Source organism: Saccopteryx bilineata, chromosome 1 (genome assembly GCF_036850765.1).
Source record: "Saccopteryx bilineata isolate mSacBil1 chromosome 1, mSacBil1_pri_phased_curated, whole genome shotgun sequence".
Lineage (NCBI taxonomy): Eukaryota > Metazoa > Chordata > Mammalia > Chiroptera > Emballonuridae > Saccopteryx > Saccopteryx bilineata.
Window position 1 is genome coordinate 400,814,428 of NC_089490.1, and position 25,524 is coordinate 400,839,951.

The 25,524-nt window shown below is 45.9% G+C and overlaps 1 protein-coding gene across 1 annotated transcript in view; it reads left to right on the plus strand.

The window, feature by feature from the left end:
• PACS1 (phosphofurin acidic cluster sorting protein 1) overlaps positions 1 to 25,524 on the plus strand; it is a 131,667-nt gene that overhangs the window by 81,605 nt on the left and 24,538 nt on the right. The window contains exons 2-9 of the mRNA XM_066252108.1: positions 8,629 to 8,716; positions 15,283 to 15,372; positions 16,472 to 16,597; positions 20,765 to 20,909; positions 21,163 to 21,254; positions 21,347 to 21,427; positions 24,441 to 24,500; positions 25,297 to 25,457. Of these exons, the coding sequence (XP_066108205.1) occupies positions 8,629 to 8,716; positions 15,283 to 15,372; positions 16,472 to 16,597; positions 20,765 to 20,909; positions 21,163 to 21,254; positions 21,347 to 21,427; positions 24,441 to 24,500; positions 25,297 to 25,457 (843 nt within the window). The remainder of the gene's footprint in view (positions 1 to 8,628; positions 8,717 to 15,282; positions 15,373 to 16,471; positions 16,598 to 20,764; positions 20,910 to 21,162; positions 21,255 to 21,346; positions 21,428 to 24,440; positions 24,501 to 25,296; positions 25,458 to 25,524) is intronic.

Here is a 25,524-nt window from a genome sequence, read left to right on the forward strand (position 1 = left end):
TTTAAAACTTTTACTTATCTATGTTTTATATAGCCCTGGCCAGGTTGCTCAGTTAGTTAGAGCATCACCCTATGCCAAAGTTGCTGTTTAGATCCCTAGTTAGGGCACATACAAGAATCAACCAATGAATGCATAAATAAGTGGAACAAGTCAAGGCACATACAGGAACAGATCGATGTTTCTGTTTCTCTCTCTCTCCCTCTCCCTCCCTTCTTCTCTCACTAAAAAAATAAGTGGAACAACAAATCAATTTCTCCTCTCTCCCTCTTCCTCCCTCCCCTTCTCTAAAAATCAGTCATCGAATAAAATGTATTAAAAATAATGTTTTGTATATAGCACTATGCTTTTAAAGGTAAGATGTTATTAAAAAAATCTTGGCCCTGGCCGGTTGGCTCAGTGATAGAGAATCAGCCTGGCGTGTGGACGTCCAGGGTTCAATTCCCGGTCAGGGCACACAGGAGAAGCGCCCATCTGCTTCTCCACCCTTCCCCTTCTCCTTCCTCTCTCTTCTCCTCCTACAGCCAAGGCTCCACTGGAGCAAGTTGGCCCCGGGCACTGAGGATGGCACCATGGTCTCACCTCAGGTGCTAAAATGGCTCCGGTTGCAAATGAGCAATGCCCCAATGGGCAGAGCACTGCCCCCTAGTGGGCTTGCCAGGTGGATTCCGGTCAGACGCATGCTGGAGTCCATCTCTGTTTTCTCACTTAAGAAAAAATACAAAGAAAAAAAACCTTAAAAGTATATTTAATTGTAAATTATTCTCAGTTGGATTAAAGCAAGTAAGTTTCCAGTAAACAGGTAGATTGAAGTGTTGATCAAACCATTCCACAGATAACAATTAGAAAATCTGGACAAAATATAACAAAATACTAAAAGTATCCAAAAACAGAGAGATGCTGGAGGAGAGTTGACTCCTAAAAAATTTTATTTGGGGCCCTAGTCAGTGGCTCAGTGGATAGACTGTCTGCCTGGCATATGGATGTTCCAGGCTCGATTCCCTGTCAAGGTTCACAGGGGAAGCGACCATCTGCTTCTCTCCCCCTCCGTCACTCCCACTCTCCCTCTTCCCCTCCTACAGCCAGTGGCTCAAGCGCTGAGGATAGCCCCTTTGGAGCACATCAGCCTCAGGTGCTAAAAATAGCTCTTTAGCATCTGACCCCAGATGGGATTGCTGGGTGGATCCTGGTCCAGGCTCATGTAGGAGTCTGCCTCACTTTCTCCCCTCCTCTCACCAAAAAAAAAAAAAAAAAAAAAAATTGTAATTAGAAGGAGCAAGACTTGTAATTTTGTGGCTTTTTTTGCCAAAAGGTTTGCTCCAGACCTCAGAATGGCTATAATGGAATGAAATAACAATGGAAAGTTTCAGCCTTATAGGTGAGAGGTGACAGAGAATAGAGGTCAGGGATAGAAGAACAGCTGGAAATTTAAAAGGGAAATCCTGGAAGCAAGAAAGTACAGCAGATAGGGTAAGGTCCAGCCAGCATCTGAGTGAAAACCCTGCCTAAGTCCCTAGTTGATTGTTGCAGACAAACAGTGCATTTTTTTTTCTTAAGTGAGAAGCAGGGAGGCAGAGAGACAGACTCTAGCATGCGCCCCAACTGGGAGCCACCTGGCAAGCCCCCTACCAGGCGAGTGATGCTCTGCCCATCTGGAGCTCTTGCTCCATTGCTTGGCAACCAAGCTATTTTAGCGCATGAGGTGAGGCCATGGAGCCATCTTCAGTGCCTGGGGCCAACTTGCTCTAAATGAGCCATTGCTTTGGGAGGAGAAGCAAGAGAGAAAAGGAAGGGGAGGGGTGGAGAAGCAGATGGTCACTTCTCCTGTGTGCCCTGACTGGGAATTGAACGCAGGACATCCATACACTAGGCCAATGCTCTACCACTGAGCCAAGTGGCCAGGGCCAACAGGGCATTTTTTAAAGCAGTGCATTTCTAAACTGCACAGCTCAGGCAACAGAAAGCTGAAGCCTTATTGGCTTTAGAAGAAAGACCTAGAGACTGGCAGAGCAGCTGGAAAATTAGAAAGAAATCAGAAAAATAAAAGTCACAGGGTGTGAGCCATCAAATCTGAGTATAAGCTGTCCAAATCTTTGGCTGCCTGCCAGATTACACAGGTGCAGGAGAGACCACCCCCATCCCCATTTTCCCCTGGAAGCCAGGTTAAAAAAGCAATAGCTAGAAGCTGTAAGAACTGAACAGATTTATCAGCTGCTGCATACCACAGGAGTGACAAATTTATAGTTTGCAATGAGGCAAGTTAACTGCCTACTATACTAGAAGAAACCAACAATCTTCAGGATACAGCAGAATCCACAGTTGCTACAATATCTAGTTCTCAACCTATAATTATTAGACATATAAAGAAACAAAAGTGTAACTCATACATAGGAAGAAAGGCAATCAATAGAAATGGATTCATAGTCTTAAATGGATACAGATGTTGGATTATTCAGGCAAAGGCTTTAAAGCAGCTACATACATATCAAGGAATTATAAGAAAATATGATCAGAGAATTAAAGGAAAAATAAGTGAACAGGTAAGAGAAATTGCAACCATATAATGGAAACTATGAATGGAAGTTTTAGGGCTAAAATTAAACAGTGACTGAAATAAAAACTCACTAGATGTGCTCAACAGCAGTTGTAGAACAACAGACAAAAGAATCTGAACTTGAAAAATACAATAGAAATTACCTAATTCAGGCCCTGGTCAGTTGCTCAGTAGATAGAGCGCCATCCCAGCACACTGAGGTCATGGGTTCAATCACTGCCAGGGCACAGACAGGAAGTGACTGATGAGTGAACAACTACATGGGACGAGTCTCTCTCCCAAACCAATGAAAAACTACAAAAAAAAAGAATGTCCAAGGATTATCTTGTCCTGTTACCCAACCCTGAGATCAGGATGTTTGTTTCTGGAGGTATATATAGGTGCTGCCTGCAGGTAGGATGGATAGAGAGATCAGACAAAGATGGAATTATCTCTGAGGGAAAAAAGCCAGCTGGTTATACAGCACTTACGAATGTATCATTTAAAGGTAAAATGGCAAGCTTCAGCCTCCAACATGACCTATGACATCTTGAATTCAAATTATGCAAATTTATTTTTCTTTCTTTTTTTTTTTTAGTGAAAGGAGAGGAGGCAGAGACAGACTCCCACATGCGCCCCAACTGGGATCCACCTGGAAAGGCCACTAGGGGGCGATGCTGTGCCCATCTGGAGCCCTTGCTCCATTACACTGGAGCCATCTTTTAGTGCCAAGGGCCAACTCACTCTAATTGAGCCATGGCTGCAGGAGGTGGGGGGGAGAAGAGAAGCGATGGTGGGGGGAGGGGTGGAGAAACAGATGTGTGCTTCTGTGTGCTCTGACTTGGAATCCCAGGACGTCCACATGCCTGGCTGATACTCTACCACTGAGCCAACCAGCCAGAGCTGCAATTTTCTTTTCTTTTTTTTTACAGAGATAGAGAGAAAGAGAGATAGACAGGGACAGACAGACAGGAACGGGGAGATGAGAAGCATCAATCATTAGTTTTCCATTGCTCATTACGACACCTTAGTTGTTCATTGATTGCTTTCTCATATATGCCTTGACCACGCCTTGCTCAAGCCAGTGACCTTGGGTCCAAGCTGGTGAGCTTTTGCTCAAACCAGATGAGCCCACACTCAAGCTGGCAACCTTGGGGTCTTGAACCTGGGTCTTCTGCATCCCAGTTTGACGCTCTATCCACTGAGCCAGTTTTCTTGTTTGTTTACATTCTAAGAATCTGTGAGAGGCTGGATGTTGTGTAGTGGGAGTAAAGGAAAGAGAAAAATGAGCCTGACCAGGCGGTGGCGCAGTGGATAGAGCGTCGGACTGGGATGTGGAAGGACCCAGGTTTGAGACCCCGAGGTTGCCAGCTTGAGCACGGGTTCGTCTGGTTTGAGCAAAAGCTCACCAGCTTGGACCCAAGGTTGCTGGCTCAAGCAAGGGGTCACTTGGTCTGCTGAAGGCCCACGGTCAAGGCACATATGAGAAAGCAATCAATGAATAACTAAGGTGTCACAATGAAAAACTGATGATTGATGCTTCTCATCTCTCTCTGTTCCTGTCTGTCTCTATCCCTCTCTCTCTGACTCTCTCTCTGTCTCTGTAAAAAAGAGAGAGAGAGAAGGCAAATGAGAAAGGGCAGGGAGCTGAGACAGCAACCTTGGTGTTTTCTTCCCAAACCTGCAGTTTTTGTGAAGTGGCAGGATCCGGAGGGCTGGAATGCCTCCATAATTGGAAATAAGAGCAGAGATCTTTGGTTCTAGCCGCTTGCTATTACTGTGCTGCCTTTAAACTTTACAGAGTAAAGACTTTTTTTCCTTGTTTTTGGTTTATCAGTCAAGTCTCATTATAGAGGAGATCACGACTCAATTTCTCACCTATGCAATTTCAAATAGTACAAGAACTCTGGGATAATGACATAATTTAAATTCTCTGGGTACTTGCATGCTGTACTATTTTTTTTTTTTTTTTTTGTATTTTTCCAAAGCTGGAAACGGGGAGGCAGGCAGACAGACTCCCTCATGCGCCCGACTGGGATCCACCCAGCATGCCCACCAGGGGGCGATGCTCTGCTGCAATCAGAGCCATTCTAGCGCCTGAGGCAGAGGCCACAGAGCCATCCTCAGCGCCCGGGCAAACTTTGCTCCAGTGGAGCCTTGGCTGTGGGAGGGGAAGAGAGAGACAGAGAGGAAGGAGAGGGGGAGGGGTGGAAAAGCAGGTGGGCGCTTCTTCTGTGTGCCCTGGCCGGGAATCGAACCCAGGACTCCTGCACACCAGGCCAATGCTCTACCACTGAGCCAACCGGCCAGGGCCTGTACCATTTTTCTTGTATATAATTCTAGGTTGACACCAGTGGTACTTAAAAAAAATTATTTTTAGTTGACTTATTCCATCCAGGTCCCCAGTCACCTCTCTTCCCTACATTCTCAGATAAAAGTTAATTCCTGTCTTCCCCAGGAAATACTGAGAACCACAAGCAATCTTAGATAAGGCCATTTGGTCCCAACATTTTTTTTTAAAGATTTTATTTACTGATTTTAGAGAGAGGAATGAGAGAGAAAGGCATGTGCCTTGGCCAGGCAAGCCTGGGGTTTCGAACCTGCGAACTCAGCATTCCAGGCCAACACTTTATCCACTGTGCCACCATGGGCCAGGTCCCAACATCTTAACAAGCAGCTGAACACTAGAAAATGTGAATGGTTAGATGCACGCTAGTCGGCATGGAGAACAAATTCCTCTGTGTACCATGTTGCTCTTTTTTTCCAGCTTGAAATTGTGTTCTCTCTCCTTCCCTTCATCTGCAACTGCTTACATGTCTGAGACGGACACACACTTCAAGGCTTTTCTTTTAACTACTCCGCTGAAATACCTAGTAGCGTGGTCACCAGTATTCTCTGTTTTGCCAAAGCCAGGGATCAGCTTTCTGACTGTGGCTCCTCCTCAACAGCACTGACACATCTTTTTAAGCACTTTCTTCTCTAGGTTCGTGGGGGCACATCCTTTCCCTAATCACTGGCGGCTTCTCACTTTCCCTTGCTGGATTTCTGCCAGACTTGTAAGCATTGGCAAGCCCCAGTGTTCCAGTCTTGGCCTTTTTTTTTTTGTATTTTTTTTTTTGTATTTCTTGTATTTTTTTGAAGCTGGAAACGGGGAGAGACAGTCAGACAGACTCCCGCATGCGCCCGACCGGGATCCACCTGGCACGCCCACCAGGGGCGACGCTCTGCCCCTCCGGGGCCTTGTTCTGCCGCAACCAGAGCCACTTCAGCGCCTGGGGCAGAGGCCAAGGAGCCATCCCCAGCGCCTGGGCCATCTTTGCTCCAATGGAGCCTCGGCTGCGGGAGGGGAAGAGAGAGACAGAGAGGAAGGAGGGGGAGGGTGGAGAAGCAAATGGGCGCTTCTCCTATGTGCCCTGGCTGGGAATCGAACCCGGGTCCCCCGCACGCCAGGCCGACGCTCTACCGCTGAGCCAACCGGCCAGGGCCCAGTCTTGGCCTTTTTTAAATTTTTATTTGAACTTCTCTCTGGAAAACTTCTCTCAGCCATCCCCATTGCTTTAAACACCATCGTGATGCGGTGACTCCTATACCTGTATCTCGGGCTTAATCTTTCCTTGGATCTCAGGATCATAGCCAGCTGCCTGCTTTAATATTTTCATTTGGATAAACTGTCTCAAATTTAATAATGACCTGACTCTTCTGCCCTACTCACCAAAACACTTCCCCGTTTCCCTCTTTCAGTCAACAGTACCACCATCCATTCACTCAGTTGCTCAAGCCAAAAATCCAGAAACATCTTTGAGCATTCTTTCCCCCATACCCTGCATTCAATGTATCAGGTTCTATCAGGTCTACCAGGATGTTCCGAAATTCTACCCTCTGTCCATCTCCACTGCTACTGCTCCTAGATCAAACCTTCCTGTCTTGCCTGGACCCTGGCCACAGGCTCCAGACAGGTCTTCCTGTTTCCACCCTCTTTCTGTGGTTCATTATTCACATAGCAGTAGAGTGAGCTTGCACAAATCGTTTTATATCATCCACTTGCTTGTAATTCTTTTTTTTTTTTTATTCATTTTAGAGAAGAGAGAGAGAGAGAAAGGGGGGAGGAGCAGGAAGCGTCAACTCCCACATGTGCCTTGACCGGGCAAGCCCAGGGTTTTGAACCGGTGATCTCAGCGTTCCAGGTCGACGGTTGATCCAGTGCGCCACCACAGGTCAGGCGCTTGTAATTCTTCACTGGCTTCCCATCAAAACATAAAGGTCTCTACTACATAGTCTAGCCGCCATTTGCCTTTATAACCTCACATCTTACTGCTTTCCTCACTCGCTAGGCTGCAGACACACTTGCCTTCTTCATTTCTTTCACATACCCCAACGTCATTTGAGGTTTCATCCTCATGCTCTTTACAGATTTCCCTACTGTGTACTTCCCTAAACAATTTGTAGTTTATTTTTGCTTGGTTTTGAATTTGATACAGTCTAAGTAGTCTTTTGCAACTTTGTTTTCACTCAGTGTTGTGTTTTGAGAGTACTGCATGTTTAAGTCATTTTCACTGCTGGATAGCACTGGACTGTATGAATACACCCTAGTTTAGTCTTACTCTTCCGACAGTGTACATTTGGGTTCTGACGAACATGACACAAATAGTGTCTAGTTTACAGAGAGCTTACTGTGGGGTAGGCACTGTTCTCAGTGCTTTTATACATTTGAATCCTCATAACCCTCTGAGTTGGTATTACAATCCTCATTTTACAGATGAGGAAACAGAGGCATGGGAGGATATGAAGTAGCTTGCTTGCCCATGGTCATATAGCTGATGAAGGCAGCGGACGCTTTTGTGTGTGTCTCTGGGTACATGGGGGAAGCATTTCTGCCAAAGGGAAATTGCTGAATACTAGATTTCACACGTGTTCGGCTTCACAGGATGATGCCTTACAGTTTCCTAAGTGCTTCAGTTCCAGCTGATACGCCCACCTGCAACATATGAGTTCCCGTTGTGCCACATCTTCACCCACACAGGTTTGCCAGTTTTGTGGGTGTAAAATTATATTTTGATTTCAATTTGCATTTCCCTTATTCCTAATGAGGTTGAGCATATTTTTGTATATTTATTAGCCATTAGTGTTTCCTCTTCTGGAAACATGAAACATCTGCTCGTGTCTTTTACCACTTTCCTATTGATTTTCCATTCTTTTTCTTACTGAATTATAGGAGTTCTTTATAAGCTAGACCCTTTGTCAGAATCATGAGTTTAAAATATCTTTTCCAAGTTCCTAATTTTAGAAAAATTGAATTTCTCAGTGTTTTCAGTGTCTTATTTAAGAAATATAGCTTTACCTCAGCGTCAGAAAGATATTCTCTCATATTTCTCCTAAAATTTTGCCTTTCACAATTAAGCACTGCATCCTCCTAGAGGTTATTTTTATATTTCTATATTTATAGTATGAGGTAGGGTCTAATTTTTTTTATTTCATAGTTTATTATTTTCCCAGTTACTTTAATCCTGCCCTTGTATCGAGTGTTTGTATAATTGTGGGGTGGTTTCTGGTTGCTCTGGCCTATTCCATTGATCCTTTTTTGTTGCTTCAATACCATACGTGTTGGTTTTGGCTTGAGATAAATGGGCATCCAGGAGGTTGATGGAATAATGTACGTTTTTGACATTTCTCAAGTATAAAATAGAAGGGATGGATGCTTACTTACTGAAGAAAGACACAGTTTGGACTGAGAATACCATTCTAACATTCTTACTTTAGATAGTGTTTCCCCAACAGATTGTCAATCACTTTTCTTGCCTGACCAGGTGATAGCACAGTGGATAAAGTGTCAACCTGGGATGCTGAGGACCCAGGTTCAAAACCCGGAGGTAGCTGGCTTGAAGCCCAAGGTCACTGGCTTGAGCAAGGGATCTGTCTCAGCTGGAGTCCCCTGGTCAAGGCATGTATGAGAAAGCAATCAATAAAGTGCTGCAACTATGAGTTGATGCTTCTCATCTCTCTCCCTTCCTGTGTGTCTTTCTCTCAAAAAAATAAAAAAGTCAACATTTCTTATAAGTTTCTTGCATTTGACTGGACCTTCTTTCTCTAAATTTTTCTAGACTATTCAGCTTGACCCTGAAGAAGCTCGTCATGCTAAAAGAAATGGACAAAGATCTTAACTCAGTGGTCATTGCTGTGAAGCTACAGGTGAGTTGAGCAGGTTTGCTTGTTCAGGGTTCAGGAAAGCTGGATAACTTTTGCCCACTGTTGGGGCTTCAGAAATACTGATGGAGGACCTCTCTTCCTTCACTCAGCAAAGCAGGTGCAACAGAGGAAACACATTTGAACTCTTGAAACCATCTATGTCCCAGTGCTGACTCCTAGTTAAAACACTCAGTTTTTGAAAGCTCAGTTTCTTCATCTGAGGAATAAAAATAGTTCTTTCTGCCCGGCCTATCTAACAGGATTAGTATGAAGATTAAGTGATACAGATGCTCAAATGTTTGGTAAACTGTTCAGAAACAACAAGGTGGCTCATGTCAGTTTTAGCCTTATTCCCAGGATTTATAGGCCGAGCAGATGTGTGGGGTTGGGTGCTTTTGGAGGCTTTCTATAGGGTAGAAGAAATTTATAGATTATTATTTTAGAATTGGAAATTAAAATATTACTGAGACATTTTATATTCTGGGTAATCCCACATTTAACTCTTTGTACCTGACTCAGTATCTTCAAGGGACCCAAAATATTTTACATACCTTCACGCCCTGGCCAGATAGCTCAGTGGGTTGGAGCATCATCCTGATGCTCAGAGGTTGCCAATTCAATACCCAGTCAGGGCACTTACAGGAGCAGATGATGTTCCTGTCTCTCTCTTCTCTCTCTCTCTCTCTCTCTCTCTTTCTCCTTCCTTTCCTCTCTCTAAAATTAATAAAATAAACATTTAAAAAAGAGAAAGTTTTCTGCTGCTCTTGCCATTCCTGCATTTAAGTGCCTTTTCCAAAAGAAATAATTTCCTGACTAAATATTTAGCATCCTTTTTTTAAAAAAATGATTTTAGCGAGAGAGAGAGAGAAAGAAACAGGAACATCAATCTGTTCCTGTATGTGCCCTGACCAGGGATCGAACCCACAACCTCTGTGCTTTGGGGCGATGCTCTAACCAACTGAGCTGTTCAGCCAGGGCATATTTAACATTCTATGAAATTTAAAATTTAACAAAAAACTACAAATACCCTGAATTTTTTATTGTTTTATTTCCAAACAGCTGAAAGTAATTACAGATGTTATCACATTCATTCATTTATCCACTTTTTCATTCATTTAGTAAATATATATTTATTAAGCACCTATTATGTGCCAAGTGTTGTTCAAGCACAGGAGATCTAACAGTGAACAGAGCAGACCAATCCCTTCCTTTAAGGGGCTTTAATGCTGGTAGGGCAGCAGTTCTCAAAATGAGGTCTGCAGATTCTAAACCCTTTCATGAGTGACAAGAGGTCAGAATTGATATTTATGGTAATACCGTGGCATTACTTGCCCTTTCCACTGTGGTGACATTTGCACTGAAGGTACAAGGGCAATGGTGGATTAAATAGCAGATCCTTAGCACATGTCAGGCAGTTGCCCCAGATTGTACCAGTAGTCATTGCCTTGTTTACCATCAGACTCAAAGGAAGAGGCCAGTTTTGCCTAAGAATGTCCTTAAAAAAGTAGTAAAAATGGTTAATTTACTATCTCAACCCTGCAGTTATGTCTTTTTAATATTCCGTGTGATGAAATGGGAAATATGCATGAAGCACTTATGTTTCATAGTGAAGAATGTCATTCAGGGCCAACCAAGTACTTGTGACTTCAAGTCACTGCTTGTTTTGTTTTTTTGTGGACAAAAAACTTCTACTTGTTGATTCTTTTTTTTTTTAACAGAGAGACAGGCAGGGACAGATAGAAAGGGAGAGAGATGAGAAGCATCAATTCTTTGTTGCAGCTCTTTAGTTATGCATTGATTGCTTTCTCATATGTGCCTTGACCAGGGGGCTACAGCAGAGCAAATGACCTCTTGCTCAAGCCAGCGACCATGGGATCCTATCTATGATCCCACGCTCAAGCTGGCAAACCTGTGCTCAAGCTGGTGAGCCCACACTCAAGCCAGATGAACTTGCACTCAAGGTAGTAACCTTGGGGTTCCAAACCTGGGTCTTCTGCATCCCAGTTCAGTGCTCTATCCACTGCACCACTGCTGCTTAGGCAATAAATTATATATTATATCAATATAATTCAAGAATAAACTGTGAGTGTATCATGCACTCACAACTGTAAACCTCCTTTTGCCAACCCCTGTTTATTGGAATCATAAAGTTATGACTGAAGTAAGGTTGGCGAGATGAATGATGAATGAGGAGCCAAAATCAATGCGTGAGCAAAAATGGCTGGCTGTTCTACAATGGAAGAGCATCCGCCATCTGAGAGGCTGCCAGGAAGCAAGGTCTTCTGGGGAGATCAGGTTTCAGTTGTGGGGGCTGCCTGTATATTATAGGATGGTCAGCAGCAACCCTGACCTCGACTCTCTAGAAATGTCTCTCTCTCTTTCTCTCTCTCTCTCTCTCTCTAACACACACACACACACGCACACACACCAGTTATAACAATCAGAAATATCTCTAAATAGTGCCAAATATCTCCTACCCCTGGCAGAAATACATAAACTACATTTTGAATTCTCCCAGCATTTCTGGGATTCATTTTACAGAGATTTCTTAAATCAAAAGCCTAAGTAAACTCAGGTGAAAACTTTGTCAAGATTTTTTTTTTTGGACTGACCAGGCGGTGACGCAGTGGATAGAGCGTCGGACTGGGAAGCGGAAGACCTAGGTTCAAGACCCCGAGGTTGCCTGCTTAAGCGCGGGCTCATCCGGTTTGAGCAAAAAACTCACCAGCTTGGACCCAAGGTCACTGGCTCAAGCAAGGAGTTACTCAGTCCACTGAAGGCCCGCGGTCAAGGCACATATGAGAAAGCAATCAATGAACAACTAAGGTGTCGCAATGCGCAACAAAAAACTGATAATTGATGCTTCTCATCTCTCTCCCTTCCTGTCTGTCTGTCCCTATGTATCCCTCTCTCTGACTCTCTCTGATTCTAAAAAATAAATAAATAAATAAATAGAAATAAAGTGAATAAATTAAAAAAAAGATTCTTTTTTTTTTGTGTGTAACAGAGAGAGAGAGAGAGGGGACAAGCAGACAGGAAGGGAGAGAGATGAGAAGCATCCGTTCTTTGTTGCAGCTCCTTAGTTGTTCATTGATTGCTTTCACATATGTGCCTTGGCCAGAGCTACAGCAGAGCGAGTGACCCTTGCTCAGGCCAGCGACCTTGGGCTCAAGCCAATGATACTGTGCTTGACGCTCAAGGTGGTGACCTTGGGATTTTGAACCTGGGTCCTTCGCATCCCAGTCCTATGCCCTATCCACTGCATCACCACCTGGTCAGGCAAGATTATTATTTGTAAGAGGTTACTACAAAAAGCATTGTCTAACAGAAAAAACAGAGTTTTCTTTATTAATTGGTATAATGCTATTCTAATTATAAAGCATTGTGAAATTTATTTAGGAGATTTTCCTTCCTGCATTAAATGAAATGTACATTTTATTTTTAAAAAATTAGAAATGGTTAAAAAAAACCTAAAAGTAAAATTAAAAATTTTAAATTTCTAAAATAAAAAATAGAATATCTGTACTGACACAGCAGAATAACTTCACAATCTTGGAGTAGGGAAAGCTTTCTTAGCTAGGGTCCAGAGTGCATTAAATATAAGTGAAAAATTAATAAAGTTCACTATATCCAAATTAAATATTTCATCAAGAGATTATTAAGAAAATGACTAGGCAAGATATTTACAATAAATATATCTGACAGTATCGTTTATAAAGGAAAAACAACAAGATAAACAACCTGGGCAAAGAAGTTTGATCAAGTATGTACTTCATAAATGGAGATCTACAAGTGACCAATAAATTAATGAAAAGGTGCTCAGTGTTGTTAGTCATCAGGGAAATGCAAATTGCAACCACAGGGATATTCCACTGAACGCATCCATTAGAATCCACGAGTCAAGGGCTGACCACACCAAGTGTTGGGAAAGATGTGGGGCAGCTGAAACTTCTGTACTGCCACTGGGGTGTAAGATGGCACCTACACTTCATAACATCTGCCCTGCCTGACCTGTGGTGGCAAAGTGGATAAAGCATCGGCCGAAACATTGAGGTCACTGGTTTAAAACCCTGGGTTTGCCTGGTCAGGGCACATAATGGGAGTTGATGCTTCCTGCTCCTCCTCCCTTCTTTCCCTCTCTCTCTCTTTTCCCCTCCCCGCCTCCCTCTCTCTTTTCTCTAAAATGAATAAATTTATTTTTGTTTGTATTTTTCTGAAGTGAGAAGCAGGGAGGCAGAGAGACAGACTCCCGCATGCACCTGACCGGGATCCACCCAGCATGCCCACTAGGGGGCGATGCTCTGCCCATCTGGGGCATTGCTCCGTTGCAACTGGAGCCATTCTAGTACCTGAGGCGCAGGCCATGGAGACGTCCTCAGTGCCTGGGCCAACTTTGTTCCAATGGAGCCTTGGCTGCAGGAGGGGAAGAGAGAGATAGAGAGAAAGTAGAGGAGGAAGGGTGGAGAAGCAGATGGGCTCTTCTTCTGTGTGCCCTGGCTGGGAATCGAACCCAGTACTTCCATACGCGGGGCTGACACTCTACCACTGAGCTAGTTGGCCAGGGCCTAAAATGAATAAATTAAAACCAAACAGACATAAATCTTCCCTAAGACCCAGTAATTTCTCTTTTAGGTGTTTGCCCCCCCAAAACCAAAACACCTGTCCCCACAGTCTTTTACAAGAACAGCAGCTTTAGCCATAGTGGCCAAAAAGTAGGAACGATGCAAATCTGCATGTTCTGCAACAGGAGAATGCATAAGCAAAGTGTGGTACACACATCCACAGCATAGACTTCTACTTAGAAATCAAAAGGAATGAACTGTTGATGTATGCAACAAGCTGGATTAACCTCAAACATTATGCTGGGCAATAGAAACCCTATCAGAATAGTGCATACTGGATGGTTCCATTTCTAATCTTTGGTAAAAGAAATCAGAGCAGTACTTGCCTCTGGGAATGGTTCAAGATTGGGAAGTTTCAGAAGGATTTTTCTGGAGCTCTAGAAATATTCTGTTCCCTGCCAGTTGCTCAGTGGATAGAGCATTGGCCCAGCATATGTAAGTCCTGGGTTGGATTCTGGTCAGGGCACACAGGAGAAGCGACCATCTGCTTCTCTCCTCTTCCCTCTCTCCCTTCTTTCCTTCTTCCCCTTCTGCAGCCAGTGGCTTGATTGGTTTGAGTGTGGCCCCGGGTGCTGAGGATAGCTCAGTTGGTCCGAGCCTATCAGCCTCAGGTGCTAAAAATAGCTCAGCCTGACCAGGCGGTGGCGCAGTGGATAGAGCATCGGACTGGGATGCGGAAGGACCCAGGTTCGAGACCCCGGGGTTGCCAGCTTGAGCACGGACTCATCTGGCTTGAGCAAAAAGCTCACTAGCATGGACCCAAGGTCACTGGCTCGAGCAGGGGGTTACTCAGTCTGCTGAAGGCCCGCGGTCATGGCACATATGAGAAAGCAATCAATGAACTATGGTATCGCAACGAAAAACTGATGATTGATGCTTCTCATCTCTCTTCGTTCCTGTCTGTCTGTCCCTGTCTATCCCTCTATCTGACTCACTCTCTGTCCCTGTAAAAAAATAAAAAAATAAAAATAGCTCAGTACTCGAGCATTGGTCCCAGACAGGGTTGCCACGTGCATCTCAGTTGGGGTGCATGCGGGAGTCTGCCTCACTATCTCTCCTCCTCTCACCTAAAAAGAAAAGAAAAGAAATATTCTACATCTTGATACAGTCTGTACACTGGAGACCTTCACTATATTTAAATCAAACCTGGGATTGAGCTGGTGGCCCTGGGATCAAACTGGTGACCTCAGCACTCCGGAGCGATGCTCTATCCAGTGCACCACTGGCCAGGGCCTGTGTATCTCTATTTATAGTTTAGGAACAGTTTAGTCTAACTTTATTATTTTAAAAAAGTTTTAGCTTTATTATCTTTGTTTTCAGCTAAAAACACTGCAATGCCTAACCCAGTTTCAGTTGGAAGGGAGAGGAGGACTAAAAGGAGAGATTCCTGGAAAAAAATTGTATCTGAGCTGAGACCTGAAAGTTGGTTAGCTGTATACAAAGGCCTGGAAAAGCACCTGAGAAGAGAGAGGGGAAGATAAAAAGCATGTGAAAAGGTCCAAAGACGGAACAGTGCCCCTGGATTAGAGAGGAGAAGGCAGGGTGAGGTGAGCGCAGGGGAGCTCCATTCCCTGGGGCACTGTCACCTGCCCCCCTCTTTCTCCAGACTGATGGGGAGAACTCAAATGCAATAACAAGTCATTTTTATGTGAAAGCCCTTTGTGAATTCTTTGTGAATACTTTGTGAATCTCATTATGGTGACTTGATTCTAATACATACAAGAAAGACTGGTGAAATATTGGGATCTTAAGAATGTTTGTAGATCCTGACCTGTGGTGGCGCAGTGGATAAAGCATCAACCTGGAATGCTGACGTTGCTGGTTCGGATCCCTGGGCTTGCCTGGTCAAGGCACATACAGGAAGCAACTATATCAAGTAGATGCTTCCTGCTTCTCCCCCCTCTTTTTTGGTGACACAGCTTTGACATATATTTTTCTTGGTTTCAGGGTTCAAAAAGGATTCTTCGCTCCAATGAGATTATCCTTCCAGCCAGTGGACTGGTGGAAACAGAGCTCCAGTTAACCTTCTCCCTTCAGGTGAGAATCTGCTCAATCTTAGGTTACTAATATGCCATACCCAGTCTAATCCCCAAATAGTCCTCTAATCTGGATAATTTTTTTATCCAAGAACAGACATAGACCCATGATTTAAGTCATCCAGTGAATTAGCCATAGCAGGACTAGATTAACGTCACCTAGAGCTTTCGTGGCTAGCCTGGAGTACTAAAGCAGTCACTTAGCCAGCCACAATTAAAGGTGCCAAGACCCAGGTGGACTGCTGAAAGATACACCATGTCTCTTTCTTCTCTCTCCTTTCCTTAGATAAGGCTGTTAGCCCTCCCGCCCTACCATGCTCTGTCCACCACCTCTTAATGATCTGCAGCACACACCCGTTTTGTCCCCATATGGTAATCTCCCTCCATCTCCTTCTCCTCCTTACGTCTCTCTCTCATCATAGTCCCAGGAGCCCGTAGTGATGCATGGAGAAAACATGAGCACATGGCAAGGAAAGAGGCAGTTTTCTGAACAGGCGCTCTGTGCCAGGCAGTGCTATAGGCGTGGGGAGTCAGCAGTGCAAAGGAGGCAAGATGCAGCCATCAGAGAGCAGGAGAATTTCAGATGGAGATAGGACACTGAGGCAGAGCAGAGGAAGCTGGGAAATGGCACAAGGGCTGGGTGGTGGGAGGCCTCGGGGACAGCCTCACCGAGGAGGAGGTGTTTGAGCTGAGAGCTGAGGGTTAGGAGAGCCCCGCACAGGATGGTTGGGGCAGCAGGAACTGTGAGTGCAGACAGTGTGAAGGCCCTAAGACAGGCACAGGTTTGGCACAGTCATGCGTTTTGAAGCTCTATTATTAGGCATAAAACCAGGTGGGATTATTAAGTCTTGATGAATTGACACCTTTTTTCATGAAATGATCTTCTCTTTGTTCTGTTCTTTGTTCCTTTGGACCACAGAGCTGCAGAGTGGAAGCCAGGCACCAAGCAGAATCAGATCTCCAGCAGCAATTTAATTCTTTCTTCAACCCCTAACTCCCCTGCAAGGCACAGAAGGACTGTGTACCCTCTAGCAGGACCCGAACTCACCACGGACCCAGTTGCTCATTAACCACACTTGACTCTGTTTTGTACTTGGCAGTACCCTCACTTCCTGAAGCGGGATGCCAACAAGCTGCAGATCATGTTGCAGAGGAGAAAGCGTTACAAGAACCGGACCATCTTGGGCTATAAGACCCTGGCTGTGGGACTCATCAACATGGCAGAGGTGAGAGGAACACCATCTCCAGAGTGTCAGCCTTTAAATCAGAGTGCAAGAGAGATCCGAGCCCAGCCATGTAAGCCCAGCAAATGATTTTCCCAGCCTGCTGGCTGGGTGTTTTACTCTATAAATTCTTATATTGGAAACTCAGGATATACCTCTTTTTTCAAGAACTTTCTCCTGCACAAAAAGTTTTTTTCTTTAACTTAAAAAAGTTCAGACTTACAGAAAAGTTGCAAGAATAGTATAAGGAATTTTCATACACCCTTCACCAGATTCTTCAGTGTTAACATATTACTACATTTGCCTTATTTTTCTCTACGTGCGCATTTATGCATATTTTCTCTTCTGAACCACTGAGAGTAAGTTGCAGGCATGATACCCCATTATACACTCATACTGCACTGTTAATTTTCTAAATTATGTGGACACCATGCCTTCACAAAGATCAGGACATTAATGCTGATGATGCAAAATTACCATCTAACCCACAGTGTGCAAGTGCTTCTGTCCTGTCCTTTCTAGGCCCAGAGTCTCACCTAGGATGGCGTGGTGCATTTAGCTGTCACATCTCTTGAGTCTCCTTCAGCCTACAGCAGTCCCTTAGATTTTCCTGTCTTTCATGCCCTTGACATTTTTTCAGACTATGGGCTCTTTACTTTATGGAAGAGTTCTTATTTGGGTTTGTTTTATGTTTTCTGAAGATTAGGGTCTGTGTCTGTGTTTTTGGCAGAATTACCACAGAAGTAATGCTGTGTTCTTCTCGTTGATTTGTCCTGTTACTGGTGGGGTTAACTTTTATTGCTTTCTGAAAAATCTGTCTGCCAAGGTTTCCAGCATAAAGCTAGTAAATATTTTATATTTACCAGTAAAAGAAATATTTTATAAGGAAATGTTTTGAGACTGCGTAACAATTTTTTTTTTTTTTTTTTTGCATTTTCTTTTGCATTTTTCTGAAGCTGGAAACAGGGAGAGACAGTCAGACAGACTCCCGCATGCGCCCGACCGGGATCCACCCGGCACGCCCACCATGGGGCGACACTCTGCCCACCAGGGGGCGATGCTCTGCCCATCCTGGGCGTCGCCATGTTGTGACCAGAGCCACTCTAGCGCCTGAGGCAGAGGCCACAGAGCCATCCCCAGCGCCCGGGGCCATTTTTGCTCCAATGGAGCCTTGGCTGCGGGAGGGGAAGAGAGAGACAGAGAGGAAGGCGCGGCAGAGGGGTGGAGAAGCAAATGGGCGCTTCTCCTGTGTGCCCTGGCCAGGAATCGAACCCGGGTCCTCTGCACGCTAGGCCGACGACAGTTTTTTTCTCTTCATATTTTCACCAGCTATAGTTTGAGTATCTGTGATTCTCACCTGAATCAGTTACTGCTTTGATGCTTCAGGCAGTGAATTTTTAATCCCACCCTTCCTTCTCTATTAATTAGTTGGCTATGTGTTATAAGATAGAGCTTTCCCTTCTTTCTCATTTATTGATTGACTTATTTGTATCAGTTATGGACCTATGGATTCCTGCTTTATTCAGTGGGATCTAATCTGCTACTATCATTATTTATTTTCATGCTCAAATTATTTCAGGTTTAGACAGTAGGAGCCCTTTCTGGCTCCTATATCCTTTTTCAGGTGCCTATCATTTTTTATGTACTCCTTTACTTTCTTTTTTTTATTTTTTTATTATTAAGTGAGAGGCGAGGAGGCAGAGAGACAGACTCCCACATGCGCCTTGACCGCAATCCACCTGGCAAGCCCCCTGTGGGGTGATGCTCTGCCCATCTGGAGCTGTTGCTCTGTTGCTTGGCAACCAAGCCATTTTTAGCTTCTGAGGTGAGGCCATGGTGCTATCCTCAGTGCCCAGGGCCAACTTGCTCAAATGAGCCATGGCTGCGGGGTCAGGGAGAGGGGAAAAACAGATGGTCTCCTGTGTACCCTAACTGAAAATCAAACCCTGGACTTCCACACGCCCAACCGATGCTCAACTGCTGAGCCACCCGACCAGAGTCTCCTTTACTTTCCGATATGAAGTATTAGGCTCATCTTGTACTTTTCCTGAGCCAGCCCTGGAATGGGACTGATTTTCTGAAGAGCCCTGGTTCCTTTTAGTGGAGTGTGGTATTTAGAAACCAAGACCTAGTCCTGGCCAGATGGCTCCATTGGTTGGAGCATCGTCCTGAAGCACAGGGTTGCTGGTTTATTCCCTGGTCAGGACACATACGGGAACAGGTCAATGTCCTATCTGTCTCCCCCACTCTCCCTTCCCCTCTCTCTAAAATCAATAAAATAAACATAAGAAAGGAAGGAAGGAAGGAAGGAAGGAAGGAAGGAAGGAAGGAAGGAAGGAAGGAAAGAAGGAAGGAAAGAAGGAAGGAAAGAAGGAAGGAAAGAAGGAAGGAAGGGAAGGGGAAGGGGAAAAGGAAAGGAAGGGAAGGGAAGGGGAAGGGGAAGGAAAAAGGGAAAAGGAAAAGGGGAAGGGAAGGGAGAAAGAGGGAAACAGATAGGAAGATAGGAAGATCTAGGTACTAGGAGTGCTCATTTTCCCAGCCACGGTATCACCGCTTCTAGACAGAGCCAGAAAATATATGTACGTATATGAATATGCACATACGTATTCATACATATCATCTTTATTCCTGCATTTATGCCTACTTATCTCATCATGGACACACATTCCAGTCTATTTCAACCCAACACCGTAGGATTTCCCATAGTTCTAATTTCCATTTCCAACAGTGAGAGGTTGGGCTCCTGTGCCCCTTGGTGTGTTTGCTCGTGGGAGCAGTTCCTCCATGTGCCAGGCAGATCCTCTCAGTCCTGACGGGGGCCGCAAGTCACTTCTAAACTTACTTTTGTACTTCAGTGCGTTAAATAGGAGAATCTGTGGCCATAATAAATAGAATATGTGGGATAGACCCCGCCTGTCTTTCTGTCCCCTCAGGTTTGGTGGCAGAGAGGCTGGGGAAGTGAAGAGCTGGGGATGCCACATTCCTGGCCGTGTCAAGCCTTTCCGTTCTCTCCTGTACTGTGGTCCTTTCCCTAATTGTGATGGGAGAACAGGTGGCTGCCATCTGCAGGCCGGCCCTCCCAGCCTGGAGAACCAGTTTCTCTGGTGAAGGACATGAGCTACAGTGTTCTCCTAGATAGAGACCGGCAGTCACTTTCAATCTCAGGCCGTGATTTTTATCTTTAAGCACGTGGCCTGGCCTGACCTGTGGTGGCACAGTGGATAAAACACCGACCTGGGCCCTGGCCGGTTGGCTCAGTGGTAGAGCGTCAGCCTAGCATGCGGAGGACCCGGGTTCGATTCCCGGCCAGGGCACACAGGAGAAGCGCCCATTTGCTTCTCCACCCCTCCGCCGCGCTTTCCTCTCTGTCTCTCTCTTCCCCTCCCGCAGCCAGGGCTCCATTGGAGTGGAGATGGCCCGGGCGCTGGGGGATGGCTCTGTGGCCTCTGCCTCAGGCGCTGGAGTGGCTCTGGTCGCAACATGGCGACGCCCAGGATGGGCAGAGCATCGCCCCTGGTGGGCAGAGCGTCGCCCCTGGTGGGCATGCCGGGTGGATCCCGGTCGGGCGCATGCGGGAGTCTGTCTGACTGTCTCTCCCTGTTTCCAGCTTCAGAAAAATGAAAAAAAAAAAAAAAAAAGACACATACTCGAGCAAGCAACAAGCAACTAAAGTGAGCAACTATGAGTTAATATTTCTCACTCTATCCCCTGACCCCTTCCTCTCTTTGTAAAATCAATAAATAAAATCTTTAAAAAAAAAACACCGACCTGGAACACTGAGGTCGCAGGTTCAAAACCCTGGGCTTGCCTGGTCAAGGCACAAATGGGAGTTGATGCTTCCTGTTCCTCCCCCCTTCTCTCTCTCTCTCTCTCTCTCTCTGTCTCACTCTCTCTCCTCTCTAAAATGAATAAATAAATAAATAAATAAATAAAAATTTTTAAAAAGCACATGGCCTGACCAGTGACTGGCATTTCTGGAGACAGTTTTAAAGTAAGGTAAACTTGACAGCAATACGAGAAGAGTAGCCACAGACTTGGGAGATAGTGAGGAAGAAATGTACTAGCAGAACGCCATGCCCATTGGCTTGCTTGCCCATGTGAGCGTGTGAACGTGGGCAGCTCTGCGGACCTCTCCGCAGTACGGCGTTCCATGGCCACCTGTGACCCTAGGTGATGCAGCACCCGAACGAAGGAGCTCTGGTGCTGGGCCTGCACAGCAACGTGAAGGACGTCTCTGTACCTGTGGCGGAAATCAAGATCTACTCCCTGTCCAGCCAGCCCATTGACCACGAAGGAATCAAATCCAAGCTGTCTGGTAAGACGTTTACAGTGTGTGGAGGCTCGGCGGGTCTAGAAGGAGCCCAGCACCTGATCTCCAACTGGGAATGTTGAATGAGACAGTGCCTAAAATGTCCCTGGGAAGGAGAAGTGTAGAGATCCCTGAAAACATAACGTGGCCGCCATAGCCGTGGCCCTCCTCCACCCCTGCTGTGTTTCCACCGAGGAGAGGCATGATTCTGCCAGACCTTCCCACTGCAGGCTTATCTTACTGAGCTGTCTGTTCGCAGATCGTTCTCCTGATATTGACAATTATTCTGAGGAAGAGGAGGAGAGTTTCTCATCAGAACAGGAAGGCAGTGATGACCCACTGCACGGGCAGGTAACTTTCCACAGCCCCTCGCATGAAGTGTGTGAAGAGCCACTTCAGACCCTCCTGCGGTTTCCCAACCTCCTCCTCTCCCCTGCCTCCAGGATCTGTTCTACGAAGATGAGGATCTACGGAAAGTAAAGAAGACCCGGCGGAAACTCACCTCAACCTCCGCCATCACCAGGGTGAGCCTCAGAGGGCTGGGGATGGTTAAGCTGAGATTCTCAGTTTGGAGTGGGGAGTGGGAGTGGTGCACTCATGGTTTCCAGAACCTGCACGTGACTGTCCCTCAAGGTTCTGATATACCCCCTGTCTGTCCTAATTAAGAGTCATGGTGTAAAGAACTGGCATTACTGATGGAATGTTTATATTCTTCATGGTGTTTTAGGGTATAAAAAAGGTTTAGAATCTTTGTCTTAGACTTTAGAATAGATAATCTTCCTTAGGGAGCAGGATACCTCAGATACCCGACCTCCCAGGTGATTACTTTGAATTATATCCTGTCCATTATATAGAGAAATCCAGTCCTCTCTAGGAGAGTCATTTTTATTCATTGTTGAATTTAATCAGAAATAATAGGCTAGTGCTTGGAACTGTGGGTTTGATAAGGTTTAATTACATTAGATATCGTTTCTGCCTTGATTAATCTATAATCTTAGATAAATGCCTATGGGTTATATTTCTCCTGCATAAGATTTTCTCAGGAGTCACTATGGTAACATTGGAGTCCTGAGACATTGACTGCCTGAATTTCTAGGTTAACTTTGACTGATTGTGGAGTTCATGCACTAATATGTGGGAGAGCCAAACGTTTTAGAAGCTTTCTAGAAGAGAAATTCACAGTTTCATTTTTCTGCAGAGACTTCCTGATTCTCTCTAGTGCAGAACTAATATAAAGACCCCAGGAGCAGAAATTCCCAACACTTTCAGGAGTGAAATGAACGTGGGCCAGATCTTTCAGATGTGTTGCATCTGAGCCTGGCATTCTACCGTAAAACATCACTGTCACTCCAATCCTCCTGACGTCCTGCTGGGCTTAAATGTGAATCCTCAAGACTGTGGCCTTGATTTCCCCCATTGAATAGTGACTAGAGAATGTGAGATCTGTTTTGTTGTCCTCAGGTGTCTAATCCTTGATTGGCTTTCCAAAGTAGCCCTGGTAAGGCATGTCACCAGAGCATTGTCTTCTGAGAACAGAGAGAGGCTAGAGGGTCACTCTTGTAGTTCTTTCTGCTCGGTTTTCCTTTTTCCTGCTCTGTAACCACAACGAGGCCCTGTTTTCTTCCCACAGGGTGCCCCCTGGAGCTTTAGGAACCACCTCTTCCTGTGTTCTTCATAGCTGCACCCCTGAATATGACCAGAGTTCAGTGCTCCTATTAATAATATCACTCCCCCAAAGGCTTTTCTTATTAGTTGCAGGTACCTTTCAGTCAGATTTCCAGAGACTTGGTAATTGTTCTGTCTCCTTTCATGCACATGCTTTACTTTCTCCCTAGAACCAAGAACATTTTGTTCTAGATACACTAATCAACTTGCTGCTCTGCATACGTCCCAGACTTCTGTCACTGTGAACTCATATTTCTTTCTCTGCTGTGAAGGACCTTTCTACCTCTGGAAGCCCTGCCCTTGGTTGAAGGGGTAGCTGGGTCTTACTTGCAAGTTGGTCATTTCCATCTCCAAATAGTGAGTCTGTCATTCAGGTAGGAAGTATTTATGGCCTATAGTTGGAGACATAGATAAGGAAGGCCCAGTTCATGCCATCAAGGAGCACATAGTGTCTAGTGACACAGACACATCTAAACAGCACAGTGAGGTAGGTGCTGGAAGATAGAGCTTTGTGGAAGTGACAGAGATGGCCTAAGGGGAATGTGACAAACTCAGAGCAGGGGTGCCAGGAGAGCTGCAGGGCTGGGATGCTGAGACGTGGGTTTCTAAGGATAAAGAGAACTTCGCCATTGGATTTGGAGGGGATGCTTCATCAAGGCAGACTAGACCAGTAGAGAGGCCCTGAGGTGCACAACAGCGCGCAGCTCTTTACAGAACGGTGAGCGGTTAGTTTCCACTTGAACATGGCATTGAGGGATTGAACCGTGTGATAAGGCTAGGCTAGAGACAGACCAGCCCTCATGCAGACATTGGTTTGCACATAAACTTTGTTTTCTAGGTGGTTATGGCCTACTAAGACCTCTAGGTTGGAGAGTAACATGATTAGATGTGCATTTGAAATGGCCACTGTAGCCTGACCAGGCGGTGGTGCAGTGGATAGAGCATCGGACTGGGATGCGAAGAACCCAGGTTCGAGACCCCGAGGTCGCCAGCTTGAGCACAGGCTCATCTGGCTTGAACAAAAAGCTCACCAGCTTGGACCCAAGGTAGCTGGCTCGAGCAAGGGGTTACTCAGTCTGCTGAAAGCCCGCAGTCAAGGCACATATGAGAAAGCAATCAATGAATAACTAAGGTGTTGCAACAAAAAACTGATGATTGATGCTTCTCATCTCTCTCCATTCCTGTCTGTCTGTCCCTATCTATCCTTCTCTCTGACTCTCTCTCTGTTCCTGTAAAAAAAAAAAAAAGAAAGAAAAAGAAAGAAATGGCCACTGTGGATTTGGGAGGGGACAGACTAGAAACTGGATGCACGTGTACAGGTTGGGGTACCAGCTGACAGCCGACGCAGCAGCCCGGGTAGGAGTTAGGAAACACAGGGCTGTAGGGAGAGACTCCAGGTTTAGACTCGGGCGTTGGGGTGGATGGTGACATCAGTCACAGTACAGGGAATACAAGGAGAAGATGACGAGCTCCGTGTTGGAAATGCTGAGTTTGAGGTGCCTGTGTACATGCAGGTGGGAGTCACCAGTCAACACTGGATCTGAAGGACGAGGGCTAGTGATGGGCTGCCGGAGCGCATGTGGCTGTCACCAGGGCGAGTGTGGTGCAGGGCCCTGGGGATCCATGATACCTCCTCCTTGCACCTGTGCTCACAGCACCAGGGACTAGTGCTATGCCCTGGAGTTAGTCATGCATGTGCCTGTCTTCCTGCAGAGGTTTTAGGTGCCAGTTGTAGAAACTGTCTCTTTCCACCTCTTTGTCCGTCCACAGTTCTTCATGAAGGTGGGCTCTTGCCTCCTCTCTGAGGACTTGGACTGATCACTGTCCACAAGTGGGTGTTGTTGAGAACCATTGTACAATTTGTCCTTGCAGCAACCGAACATCAAACAGAAGTTCGTGGCCCTCCTGAAGCGGTTTAAAGTTTCAGATGAGGTACGACCCCTTACTCTCCAGGATGATGGTGAATCGATTTCCCTAAGTTGCACCTTCATTCCTGGGGTGCACTCCTTGTTGCCACTGGGAGTCAAGATCCCAGGACCCCCAACTGAGAGGGTAGCTAAAGAAGGGCTTTAAGCTCCTTGAAAAGAGACAGAGGCTCACGTGCAGCACCCTAGGCTCCTCCGTATTGGGAGAGGGGGTGGCAGTTTACAGCCTCTGGTGCGGGGGTCAGTAACAGATCCAGTTGTTGGTGGTTCCCTTTTCTACCCTCCCAAGGGGGATGTGAACAACAGCCCATGTGGTGGGAGTGTCCTCCACAGTCAAACCTTGACTGATCCAAGGACCAACCATTAGAAAAGCAGTCTTTCCCTGGGCTCTGGACAGCCTGGTGCCAGTTTTCACAGACTTCTCTTCTCAGTGGACTGGAAAAAGGATGAAGACAAAAATTGTTGAGAGAGATTTCTTTGTCCTGTGAGCTGAAGGAAGGCAGAACTAGACTACACAGGGTCACGGGCTTCTGGGTTTCCTGTGCCTGCTCTTTGAGAGACCCGGCCCATAGTGGGGGGCGCCAGGGGGGCACTGAAGGGAGAGGTAGCCCCCCACATTCCTGCTCTTGGGGTTGGATCACAGCAAGTACATCAGGACCACCCCGAGGAGTATGAAGCTATGATGTCCCTTGAGGGATACTAGTTAGGGAGGCCAGTTGGCATCTGCCCAGGAGGAAGGAGTTGCATGTCTACCCTAACTGTTAATAGGCATTACCTGAAACTCGGGAGTGTTTTGCCTACAGGTGGGCTTTGGGCTGGAACATGTGTCCCGGGAGCAGATCCGAGAGGTGGAGGAGGACTTGGATGAACTGTATGACAGTCTGGAGATGTACAACCCCAGCGACAGTGGCCCTGAGATGGAGGAGACAGAGAGCATCCTTAGCACGCCAAAGCCCAAGCTCAAGTAAGGCCCCGGCCCCTCTAGCCGGCTGTCCCCACACGTGTCTCCTCCCCAGACCCTCCCTCGTCCC